This window comes from Nicotiana sylvestris, chromosome 5, assembly GCF_000393655.2.
Source record: "Nicotiana sylvestris chromosome 5, ASM39365v2, whole genome shotgun sequence".
Classification (NCBI taxonomy): domain Eukaryota; kingdom Viridiplantae; phylum Streptophyta; class Magnoliopsida; order Solanales; family Solanaceae; genus Nicotiana; species Nicotiana sylvestris.
This window is the reverse complement of record NC_091061.1, coordinates 81,852,719-81,865,900: the sequence shown is the minus strand read 5'-3', so window position 1 is coordinate 81,865,900 and position 13,182 is coordinate 81,852,719. Positions and strand designations below refer to the sequence as shown.

Below are 13,182 nucleotides of genomic sequence, written 5' to 3'. Positions count from 1 at the left end.
GAAAATACAAGCTAAGGAGTATTCGGTCGTTGAGCAGTTGAACAAAACACCGGCGCAGATCTCCATCCTAGCTCTTCTACAGAGCTCTGACGCACACAAAAATGCCTTGATGAAGATATTGGGCGAAGTTTATGTGCCCAGCAACATAACTGGAGGCGAAATGACAAATATGGTAGGACAAATACTGGAAAGGCATAAAATCACCTTTCACGAAGATGAGCTGCCGCCGGAAGGACTGAGTCACAACATGGCCCTGCACATCACCGTGCAATGCGAAGATTACTTCATCACTAGAGTCTTGATCGATGGAGGCTCCAACCTCAACATCTGTCCGTTGATAACTCTCAGAACATTGGGAAAGATCCTGCACGAGATCAAAGATGGGGCCATCAATGCCAAAGCCTTCGATGGGTCCCAAAGGTCTACTATTAGAGAGATCAGCCTATGCTTACAAATGGGGCCAACCTGGTTCGACGTTGACTTTCAAGTGATAGATGTCCCAGCATCCTACAATTTGTTGTTGGGACGACCATGGATCCACGCCGCTGGAGCTGTAGCATCGACCCTACATCAGGTAGTGAGGTTCGAATGGAATCACCAAGAGTTGATTATTCATAGCGATGGTAGCGACCCCATATATAGTCGCCGGACCATCCCGATGATTGGAGGCAGAAAGAGAATAGGCGGAGAAACATACCACCACATTGAAAGAGTCAATGCTGTAGACAAAGATAAATGGTGGGATAACAAGATTGAAAGTATCTTGAATTGGTGTGGATACAAACCTGGAAAGGGACTCGGCAAAAACCTCCAGGGAATCGCGAAACCCATCAAGCTGAAGAAACATGGTACTACATTTGGTTTGGGGTATGAGTACACTTGGGAGGAGTTAAATCACTGGTCGCCACCATGGCGTGGTCCCTACTACTCACTGGAGCATCCGATACCTCACCTGGAGTAAACTTTCTAGCCGGCAGATACTATATATGGGTCGGAGGAAGATGAAGCATTGGCAGCCGTGAAGAATCTGTTCCTGGAGGATGATGATATGGACTGATGTGTTATTTTCAAGGAGGAAGGGGAGGAAGGCCCTTCTATACAAGTTGTGAACCAAGGAGAGCGCCTCAGCAATTGGTCAATCAGAACCACCAGGGCCCGGAAAGCTTCGGGTAGCAAGGCTAAACAAAAGCACCATGCATCACATTTTTACCTTTTACTAGCTGATTTTATTTCCGCATTGTCTTTTAATTTTGAAAAGAGCTCTGATATTCAAAACAATTATGAATTCAATCGAAGCATTTCAGTTTATTATATATCTCTCTCTCTCTTATTATTTTTTTTCTATCATTCACTTTATTTTACACAGCATTACTATTACTTGCCTTGATGATGAACCAACGATTGTGACTTGCAATGAGACAACGCAACAAATGGATACGGATTTAGAAGAGGATGATATACCAGAAGAGGTCATCAGAGGGGTTGAGAATTTTGAAAATAGGCCTAAGTCTAACCTGGATGAAACTGAGGTCGTTAATCTGGGAAATACAGAGAATGTCAAAGAAACGTGCATCAGTGTTCACCTGTCACCATCAGAAAAGAAAGAGTACACGGAATTCCTAAAGGAATATGAAGACATATTCGCCTGGTCATATAATGATATAACTGGTCTCAGTACATCAATTGTAGCTCACAAACTGCCAACAGATCCAACATGTCCATCGGTAAAGCAAAAGCTCAGGAAATTCAAACCCGAAATGAGTTTAAAAATCAAAGAAGAGGTTACCAAGCAAGTCAAAGCCAAGGTTCTCAGGGTAGTAGAGTATCCGACATGGTTAGCCAACATCGTGCCAGTGCCAAAAAAGGATGGGAAAGTTAGAGTTTGTGTTGACTACCGGGATCTTAACCGGGCCAGTCCTAAAGACGACTTCCCCTTGCCGAACATACACATTCTAATTGACAATTGAACCAAGCATGAGTTACAGTCTTTCATTGATTGTTTCGCTGGGTATCATCAGATATGGATGGACGAGGAAGATGCAGAGAAAACGTCTTTCATCACGCCATGGGGAATGTACTGTTACAAAATGATGTCATTCGGTTTAAAGAATGTTGGTGCCACCTACATGAGAGCCATGACTACCATCTTTTATGACATGATACATAAGGAGATTATGGTATATGTGGATGACATCATCATCAAATCCAAGAAAGCCAGGGATCACATGGAAGACCTAAGAAAGTTCTTCAACAGACTGAGGAGGTACAATCTAAAACTGAATCCCGCCAAGTGTGCATTCGGGGTTCCTGCTAGAAAATTATTGGGTTTCATCGTGAGTCGTTGAGGAATAGAATTGGATCCATCAAAGGTCAAAGCTATCTAATAATTGCCGCCGCCAAAGAACAAGAAGGACGTGATGAGTTTCCTGGGGAGACTCAACTATATCAGACGGTTCATAGCTCAGTCCACGGTCATTTGTGAACCTATCTTTAAAATGTTGAAAAAGGACGCTACCACCAAGTGGACTGATGATTGTCAGAAAGCTTTTGATAGAATTAAGGAATACCTGTCAACGCCGTCGGTCTTGGTTCCGCTTGAGCCAGGAAGACCCCTATTTCTTTACCTTGTGGTATTGGATGGAGCATTCGGTTGTGTTTTGGGACAACATGATGAAACAGGGAGAAAGGAGCAAGCCATCTACTATCTCAGTAAGAAGTTCACACCGTACGAGGCCCGATATTCTCTTTTAGAACGCACTTATTGTGCTTTGACTTAGGTCGCACAAAAGTTGAGGCATTACTTCTATGCTTACACTACTTATCTCATATCCAGAATGGACCCTCTGAAGTATATCTTCCAGAAACCCATGCCCACTGGCAAGCTCGCCAAGAGGCAAATCCTACTAAGTGAATTCGACATTGTTTACGTGACCCAGAAAGCAATCAAATGGCAAGCCTTGGCGGATCATCTCGACAAGAATCCCGTGGACGAGAATACGAGCCCCTAAAAACGTATTTTCCTAATGAAGAGGTATCTTTCATAGGAGAAGATATTGCAGAATCCTATGATGGTTGGAGGTTGTTTTTCGACGGAGCTGTGAATTTCAAAGGAGTTGGCATAGGAGAAGTCCTAGTATCAGAAACCAGCCAGCACTACCCGGTATCCGCCAAGCTCAGGTTCCCTTGCACCAATAATATGGCCGAATATGAAGCCTGCATCTTGGGGCTCAAGATGGCCATTGACATGAACGTTCAGGAATTACTAGTGATCAGGGACTCAGACTTGCTCATACATCAGGTTCGAGAAGAGTGGGAAACCAAGAACTCTAAGATACTTCCCTACTTGCATCACATACAAGAGTTGAGGAAAAGGTTCACAAAGACAGAATTTCAGCACGTCCCTAGAGTCCAGAACGAGTTTGTTGATGCATTAGCTGCTTTATCATCCATGATCCAGGAACCAGATACAAATTTCATTGATCCCATCCCAGTAAAGATTCATGATCAGCCAGCTTATTGCACCCACGTTGAGGAAGAAGCGGATGGAAAACCATGGTTCCATGACATCAAGGAGTACCTGACAACAAGGGGATATCCAGAACTTGCCAACGCTACTTAGAAGCGCACAATTCGTAGGTTATCCAGTAACTTCTTTCACAGTGGAGGAATCCTGTACAGGAGGACTCCTGATTTGGGTTTACTAAGGTGTGTTGAAGCAAAAGAAGCATCCAGGCTATAAGACGAAGTGCATGCAGGGACTTGCGGGCCGCACATGAATGGTTTTGTCTTAGCAAAGAAGATACTCCGAGCAGGGTATTTTTAGATGACTATGGAAATAGACTGTATCCAGTATGTTCGCAAATGCCATCGCTGTCAGATACATGCAAATATGATAAAGGTGCCTCCAAACGAGCTTACTGCAACAAGCTCACCATGGCCATTCGCCGCTTGGGGAATGGATGTTATCGGATCTATCAAGCCTGCCGCATCAAATGGGAACAAGTTCATCTTAGTGGCAATCGATTATTTTACCAAATGGGTCGAAGCAGCATCATACAAGGCGGTCACTAAGAAGGTTGTGGCAGATTTCATCCGCGACCGCATTGTTTGTCTGTTCGGAATTTTGGAATCAATCATCACCGATAATGGTTCCAATCTCAACAGCAACTTGATGAAAGCAATGTGTGAAACATTCAAGATCAAACACAAGAACTCTACAGCCTACACGCCTCAGATGAATGGAGCTGTGGAGACAGCCAACAAGAATATCAAGAAGATACTAAGGAAGATGGTCGAAAGGCACAAATAATGGCATGAGAAGTTATCATTCGCCTTATTGGGATACCACACCACAGTCCGCACATCGACTGGAGCAACTCCCTACATGCTGGTTTATGGTACAGAGGCGGTCATCCCCGCCAAGGTAGAAATTCCCTCCTTAAGGATCATACAAGAAGCAGAGTTGGATGATGCAGAATGGGTAAAAGGATGCTACGAGCAGTTAGCCCTTATAGATGGGAAAAGGATGAATGCAGTTTACCACGGTCAGTTGTATCAGAACAGAATGTCCAGAGCCTTCAACAAAAGAGTTAAGCCAAGGAAGTTTACACCGGGGCAGCTGGTGTTGAAGAAATTATTCCCATATCAAGATGAAGCCAAGGGGAAGTTCTCTCCCAATTGGCAGGGTCCGTACATGGTTCACCGGGTTCTAACTAGGGGAGCACTTATTCTTGCAGAGATGGATGGAGAAGTCTGGCCGAAGCCAATCAATTCAGATATAGTGAAACGATACTATGTGTAACCACTTATGATTCCCTCTATGATGTAATTTGAACTACGCCTGACCTAATTCCCGTTTAAGAGGGGATACGTATGCAACCCTATGGGTTCGGTCACAATCTAATAAAAATTCCATTTTTCCCCGCTATTGGAACTGGGGCAGAATTTTGAGGAGGACCCTCAAAATTCCGAAGTTGATTTTAGTCTATGCATCACCAGAAGCGCCAGCCTAGTAAACTGGGGCAGAATTTTGAAGAGGACCCTCAAAATTCCAAAGACAATTTTTTAGTCATTCAGCACAGCCATCAGAAATGTCCACTCAGCAAACTGGGGCAGAATTTTGAGAAGGACCTTCAAAATTCCGGAGCGAAAGAGGTTGCAATGTCTGGAACCATGTCGCAGTCATTGGTTCATCTAAAGAAAACTATTTTCGATTATATACTTACGTTATATTTACTAAATCATGCATAACTATTATCCGGATTGCTGTTGTTTAGCGATGCTACCCCAGTGACACACAATGTCAAGAGCCCGGGGAAGACGAACTAACCTTTTTCCCCTTACAGAACTCACGATTTTTCTTTGGATGCAGGCACTCAATTCGCAATATCATTAGATATATTTATGCACTCACACTTTCCCAAGAATGCAACTTCTCAGAACCGTCACGTGCCCGCAATTGCTATCCGTACACAATCTCCCCAGCAGTCATATTGTCATAATCGGCTATCAGCTAATAGATCTTACTACTAATCGTCCTTTTACATTCTTGCACTGCATAAGGCTACTTTTCTGCCTTCCGAGGTTAAGCTCTACCTCCATCTGCATATCTTTGCATTACATAAGGCTACTTTTCTGCCTTCCGAGGTTAAGCTTTACCTCCATCTGCATATCTTTGCATTTCATAAGGCTACTTTTCTGCCTTCAGAGGTTAAGCTCTACCTCCATCTGCATATCTTTGCATTGCATAAGGCTACTTTTCTGCCTTCCGAGGTTAAGCTCTACCTCCATCTGCATATCTTTGCATTGCATAAGGCTACTTTTCTGCCTTCCGAGGTTAAGCTCTACCTCCATCTGCATATCTTTGCATTGCATAAGGCTACCTTATCTGCCTTTCGAGACTAAACCCTGTCTCCATCTGCATTTTCCATAAGGCTACTTTTCTGCCTTCTGAGGTTAAGCTCTACCTCCATTATCATCTACATAAGACTACTTTTCTGCCTTTCGAGACTAAGCTTTGTCTCCATCTGCATTTTGCATAAGGCTACCTTTATGCCTTCCGAGGTTAAGCTCTACCTCCATTTGCATTTCCTGCATTGCATAAGGCTACCATTCTGCCTTCCGAGACTAAGCTCTGTCTCCATCTTGCATGGCTGAAATGTCGCCACTTTATTTTCTTGCATCGGCTAAAAGATCGCCACCTTATCTCTCTCGCTTGGCTGAAATATCGCCACCTTTTATTTATGTCTTGCATCGGCTGAAAATATCGCCAAATCCTACATTTCATGGGCTGAAAGATCGCCACCTTCTGCATTTCATGGGCTGAAAGATTGCCAAATTGTCCAAAGGCGTCATTGTTCGGAGGCACCATTTGCATAGCCCGAGAACGCCATGTCATGGCATGAGCACCCTATTTTATCTTTTGCACATCATTATTCAAAGGTATCATAGTTCGGAGGTATTATCTACATGGCCCGAGAAAATCATTTCATGGCTTGCGAATTTTTATTTACGCTCTTCATATCCCGGGACGTCATGGTCCAAGGACGTCATCCTAACTATCCAAAGACAGCATTCATGGTCCAACGGGAATTTGCATCATGTTTAAATTTATGCACAATATATGTTCGTATTGCTCATTTGCAGGTAAACCGGCTAGCAACGGCCGTCTCATCAGGAGCGATCTCGCTTATGTTCCCGCAGCCTATCGATTTTCAGAAACCTCTATCAATCTAAACATCACGTTCGTCCGTTTCAAATCTCCATCGGCATATTCCGTCAATGGTTCCTGAACTACATATGGCCTGATTCCTGTAATACCAGGGATATGTAGGTAGCTCAAAAACCAGAGCTCGGTCAAAATTCCTTTCAAATCGCCATTTTCGGTCAAAATTGGCCATCTTGTCTTTACCCGATAACTCTTTCATCTTCATCGGGTAAAAAGGGGAAGCTGTTGATACCTAATTTTTCCCTAGGTAATTTTATACACAAAATACTTTCAAAATAGCATGTACATGCATATATAAGCATGCCCCAAGAGTTTTGGTATTTTTCCTAATTCTTAAAGATTTTTAAAATCAATTTATTGTCTATTTTAGTAGTACAAAATCCATATTATTCCCAAAATCATCAATTTTGGTGAATAACTTATTTTATCCTCATATTTACAACAAAATATAATGAAGGTGATTTTTGCATATTTTTACAAATTTATTTGTTATTTTTTAAGTTAAATTGCATATAATTGCAATTATAGGCTATTTTGTAATTGATAGCATCTTGTCATTATAAAATTAACCCCAGCATTTTTTAATTAATATTTATATGATATTTTTTTACCCGGTACTTTTAATTTGTTCTTAAAATCGTTATTGCTATTTTTTATAAAACAAAATGGGAAAATTGGCTATTTACAATCTAGCCTCAATTGTATTTCAATTTCAGCCAATTTGGCACCCCTAATTAATCCAACTCAGCCCCAAATTCGAGCCCAAACTACCAGCCCAATTACCTTTAACCCGACCCAGCACCTACTCAATCGACCCAGCCCATAACCCCGTTCAATCTCGGTCGTTGATCACTTAGATCAACGACCACCATAGATTCTTTCATTTTTAATTTCAAACGACTCCTAAACCTACCCCATTCCTTCAGAGACGCCGCCTTTGAATCCCTTCTTTCTCTCAACTCTCTCTCAACCCACCTCAAACCCTAGTCGCCGCCTCTCACTGAAACCCTAATCCATGGCTTCCCAGGCTCATCGGAGACCTGTACTAGCCTCTACGTGCTCGTCTTAGAGGTCTTATGACCAGATCTTGAAGGGGTTTCGACCAAGCTTTTGCTTGATGACTGTTCTTCGGTCGTCTTCAACCTTTGTCCAGGCCAGCCATGGCTATTCGAGTTCGATCTTCGACTTTCCTACTTAGATCGATGGTTTTCAAAGCCTTTCTCATCGCCTGGGTTTCTTACGAAATCCTAATCTCTAAGGTTCCTTCGATTTTATTTCAGATCTGCCCCGGATCTATATGTGTTTGAACTTTCTAAGCATATTTCTTAAAGTTTCTTTAATTTTTTGCTTTCAAAACTCTTTATTCTTTAATTAGGGTTCTATGTTAAGGTATTTTGAATCTCTTCTCTGATTCTCGACATGTTTTACTGTGTTTTGCTTGTGTTGTTTTCTATCTGAGCTAGCATGTTTAAAGCCCTAATTCTTGAGATTTTGTTTGAGTTTCTTAGTCTGTTTGTTAACATTCATTTACCTTGTTTTTCTATCTGAGTTAGCATGTTGAAAACCCTAATTTTTGGGGTTTATTCGAGATTCTGAATTTGTTTGCTTGTTTCACTTGTTTATCGCCTCTAAACCTGACTGATTTTGAAAACCCTAGTTCTTTGGGGGTCTATTTGAGTTCCTGAATTTCTTCGTCTGTTGAAATTGCTCAATGTGATTCCTTTACGTCAACTCTCTTTTTCCTTTATGTGACTCTTTTGGTTCAGAGTTCTTGTTACCTGTCAAACTCGACTATGATTTTCACTCAACTCTTTGCATGCCTCTGATCCTTTTCTCTATTACTAAACCACTGAAACCTGACTATCACGTTTCGAATGCTTGCTCTATGCTACTACTGTATGTTGTTTCTTTTACCATAGCTTGGCCTCACATGTCTATTACTTGTGCATTCCTTTATATACGGAGTCTCTTCTGTGATTGATTTTCAAACTCATAACTGATTTCAAAACTTTTCCCTCTTACTCGCCTGTTAAGGGTTAATTGATTCCTTTTCTTGGTTTGGCCTTACTAAACCCTTTCCAAAAATAAGTACAATCTTGTACTTGGACTTAAATACCTATTGTATGATTTTACTGCTCCTTTTATGGCAACAACCATTATGCTTACAGACTGATTTTCTTTCCTTATTTTTGATCCTGTTAGTATCTGTTTGAACAATAATCCCTTGATTAAAGGAAAGTCTTGTGTTAATTGATTCTGATTGTGATCATGCCCATATTTGTGTTAAAGCTATACTTGTTACCTTATTCTTTACTCGTCTTCAGTACTATAAGTACCCCCATTCTCTTTTGCATGACACTCACTAACACATTGCATATCACGAACACACACAGCATAAGTCACTACTTCTTCTCTCAAATACTCTTAGTTTTTCTTAAAAGCATTCGAGTTTTTCTCTGAACTCATAAGCTAGAGTCCTCTTCTCTGATTGTGCTTTGGCTGCAAGTATTCTGCTTTTCTTCCTGCTTACTTTTCTGCAACTGGTATGTCTCTTCTTGTTTAAATTTTGCCTCTCTCTTATGTGTTTATGCTTCAGTCTTCTCTTTGTTTATTTTATTGCTTTTTGCAAGTTTGTTTATTCCTGCTCCTATATGAATCCCCATCCCTAAACCCTTTGTATGTTGAGTTATGTTTCAGAAAACATGACAACACTTGATATTGTTGTTCATGTATATGGACTGGACTCCCTGAGTCCTAAACTCTTTCAATTCCCATTTCCCTTTCCCTTTATGTGTATTCTGAGCCTGAGACTTTGGTCTGGCAGTGTCCTAATCACTGTCCAGACCATAGTCTGACCTTCAATAGGTCTTTGCTCTTCTTTGTTGGCTGAACAGGCCTGGTCAGGGGTGTGCCAGCCTATCCTATGGCTAGGCATGACCACCAGCCTACCATGGCACTCCCTAACCCCCCTCTTGCACTTACACTCATTCTTAGAAATTAAGTTCTGCCCCTCCCTTGTGAGCCTTACCTTAGGACCCCCGAGCTCCCTCTGAACTTGGACACCTGAGGGGCTGGCCCTTCCACACTATACTATAACTCTTTCTAATTAATATCTTGGGTGTAAGCACTGCTTGGAGTTCTAGAAACTCCTTGGATCTCTAAAACACCCTAGATAAGAGAAGGCTTTGGAAATCTGGATCTCATAAGTGGTTCAATCTCATATTGTTAGATACTAAGTCTGAATTAGGCTGCTCGGATGTAGCTGTAATTTCTGATGTATTTTTATTTCTGTCTTATTTTTCTTGTCTGTAATAATTTGTATAAACGCGGGGATCTAGTGAAAAGGGGAGGGGATTTACTTTTATGCACAAAAGGGTAGAAACCATGCCTATAGGACTTTTACTGTTAATCTATGCGATCTCACAAGTAGAAACCATGCCTATAGGATCTAACTTTCTAATTTCTGCAACTATGCATATAGATACCATGCGTATAGGGATTTGCATTTCTGCATTTATAATGACATTAGGCAAACCGTTAGGTTTAATGATAAATCAGCATATAGATATCATGTTTATAAGGATGTTAACATTTGAAAGGTATTAAAATCAGTAACTCGTAGAGATCATGCATATAGGAACTTCAAATCAGAATTGTTTCACTCGTCTAAAACAGTACTGACCCTTTTCGCTAAAATAAGCAACTCTCTGCACGTTTTCTGAACTGTTAAAACTTTTCTTGCAACCAAATCAGTGCATCTTTTTGCTTCTTAATAAATATTCTTAAATCAGTGCATATTTTCTGAAAACTTACTACTTTCCGGATAATTTGACAAACATTTTTTCAAATCAATCTGAATTCATTTCTTTATACTTATCTAACAAACCTTTTGAATCAGTCTGCAATTCAGTTCTTTTGTTAAAACTCGGCAACTCTTTTTCTTAAACAAGTATGTTTTCTGAAACTTGTTTTAAACCATTTTCTTTGTATTAAGTCTGCAATCTTTTCTGAAACTTATCTTATTCTGCAACTCCTTTACAATCAGTAGTTTTGTCCTATACTTAAGGTAAAGTTGACTAATTAATGTGGCTCAGTCTTTGACGACTGCATTCGAGTGAGCTTAATGCGGACTTCCTGCCTAAAAGTATGTGTTGAACCAGTCCGCTTATCGCTTTAATTTTTAAAGACCAAACCAGTACATGCAAAACATGTTAAACTCTATGGCTTATCTGATTTAAGGAGGTTTACTTGAGCCTTACCTGCTTATCTGCCTCCACTTTTACTTGTACTATGTGTTTTGATTGACGTCATAGTATTTTGTCCTCTGAAACTCTCAAAAGACCCCAAATCTCTTTCCCTTTAGGATTAGTAGTCCTAAATGCCTCACGGACTGATAGGATTGGGACGGGTACTAGTATGCAATAAGTAACAAAACTTTTCGCGCTTTAATACCTTAATGGGGTGGGAAGGGTAGAATATGGAGATGATGACCGATGCGCTAATATCTCATGCAGCCCCTTTTCTGAGGAGTGATTACTGGGTATTGCATTGATGTGATCCATATTAATCAAAAACCTAGGACCCCTCTCCCCTTTACTTGTTAATTTTTAAGTTTTCTTTTAAAACTGATTTTCTAAACTCTCTACTTCTTCAACTCTTAAACTTGTTTAACTATGTGAAACCCTTTGCTTTATTTTTCTACTTGTTTTCTTAAAGTCACAATTGTATCATGGCCGGGAACCACACTTGTGGATCCTGAGGGGTGCCTAACACCTTTCCCTCGTGATAATTTCTAGCCCTTACCCTAATCTCTGGTCTCTTCATCTCAAACTCTTCTAAAAAGTGTCCTAATGCACTATAATCATTAGGTGGCGACTCTTCAACTTCTAAACCCGATTCTCGAAAGGGAATAGAGTTGTCCTCCCAATGTCGTATACCCGATTTCGATACGTATAGAAAAAGGGGGCGTCGACAAGGACTGGTTGGCAGCATGTTATACCACAGTTGATTGTCGAGCAAAGATAGCTAGATTTCATTCTTCGGGTGAGCCGGTCCTTGAATGGGTAGATAATACAACGACACCCAGAGGCAAGTTTATTTCCTATCTGAAGGCGAGGAAAATGATCGCAAGAGGGTGCATTTATCATGTGCGAGTTAAAGATGTAGATGCTGAGATACCTACACTTCAGTCTCCAGTAGTAAAGGAGTATGCAGATGAACATCCAGGTATTCATCCAGAGCGAGAGATTGATTTTGGCATTGATTTTCTTCCAGGAACGCAACCAATATCCATCCCTCCATATAGAATGGCACTTGCCGATTTGATGGAGTTGAAGGAACAGTTAAAATATTTGCTGGAGAAAGGTTTCATCAGGCCCAGTACTTCATCGTGGGGTGCACCGGTACTGTTTGTGCAGAATAAAGGCGGCTCGCTAAGGATGTGTATCGATTATAGGCAACTAAACAAGGTAACTATTAAGAATAAGTATCCCCTTCCAAGGATAGACGACTTGTTTGATCAGTTGCAGGGAGCTAGATGCTTTTAAAAAATAGATTGGAGGTTGGGGTACCACCAGGTTAGAGTTCGGGAGAAAGATATTCCCAAGATAGCCTTTAGGACCTGATATGGCCACTTTGAGTTCCTTATTCTGTCCTTCAGGTTGGCGAATGCACCTACCATATTTATGGACTTGATGAATAGCCAATTCCAGCCATATTTGGATCTATTCATGATAGTCTGTATTGATGATATTTTGTTTTATTCACGTTCAGAGGATGAGCATGTGGATCACCTACGAGTAGTACTCCAAACCCTCCATGATAATAAATTGTATGCTATGTTTTCTAAGTGTGAGTTCTGGTTAAAGTCCGTAGCATTCTTGGGCCATATTATATCCGACGGGGGTATAAAGGTAGACACTTAGAAGATTGAGGCTGTGAAATCCTGGCCTACACCTACCACTCCGATAGATATTCGTAGCTTTCTAGGCTTAGCAGGATATTACCTGAGGTTCGTAGAGGGTTTTTCTTCTTTTTCAGCACCATTAACAAATCTGACTTAGAAAGCGACTAAGTTTCAGTGGATAGCGGCATGTGAACAGAGTTTCCAAGAGCTTAGAACAGGTTGACCTTAGCACCAGTTCTAGCACTTCCAGAATGTCCAGATGGTTATTCCATGTATTGCGATGCCTCAGGCGTCGAGTTAGGATGTGTCCTGATACAACATGGGAAAGTAATTGCATATGCTTCACAGCAGTTAAAGAAGCATGAGTGGAATTATCCGACCCACGACGTCGAATTGGATGCAGGTGTCCATGCACTTAAGATATGGTGGCATTATTTATATGGTGTTTATGTTGATGTGTTCACATATCATAAAAGCCTGCAGTATATCTTCAAGCAAAAAGATTTGAATTTGCGAAAAGGCGATGGCTTGAGTTATTGAAAGACTACAA

The 13,182-nt window shown here is 41.0% G+C and overlaps 1 protein-coding gene across 1 annotated transcript; it reads left to right on the top strand.

The window, feature by feature from the left end:
* The first annotated feature begins 3,196 nt into the window (after positions 1–3,196).
* LOC138868896 (uncharacterized) lies at positions 3,197–3,619 on the top strand. The gene has a single exon (XM_070146473.1). It carries the CDS (start codon positions 3,197–3,199, stop codon positions 3,617–3,619), a length of 423 nt encoding a protein of 140 aa, XP_070002574.1.
* Positions 3,620–13,182: the final 9,563 nt, after the last annotated feature.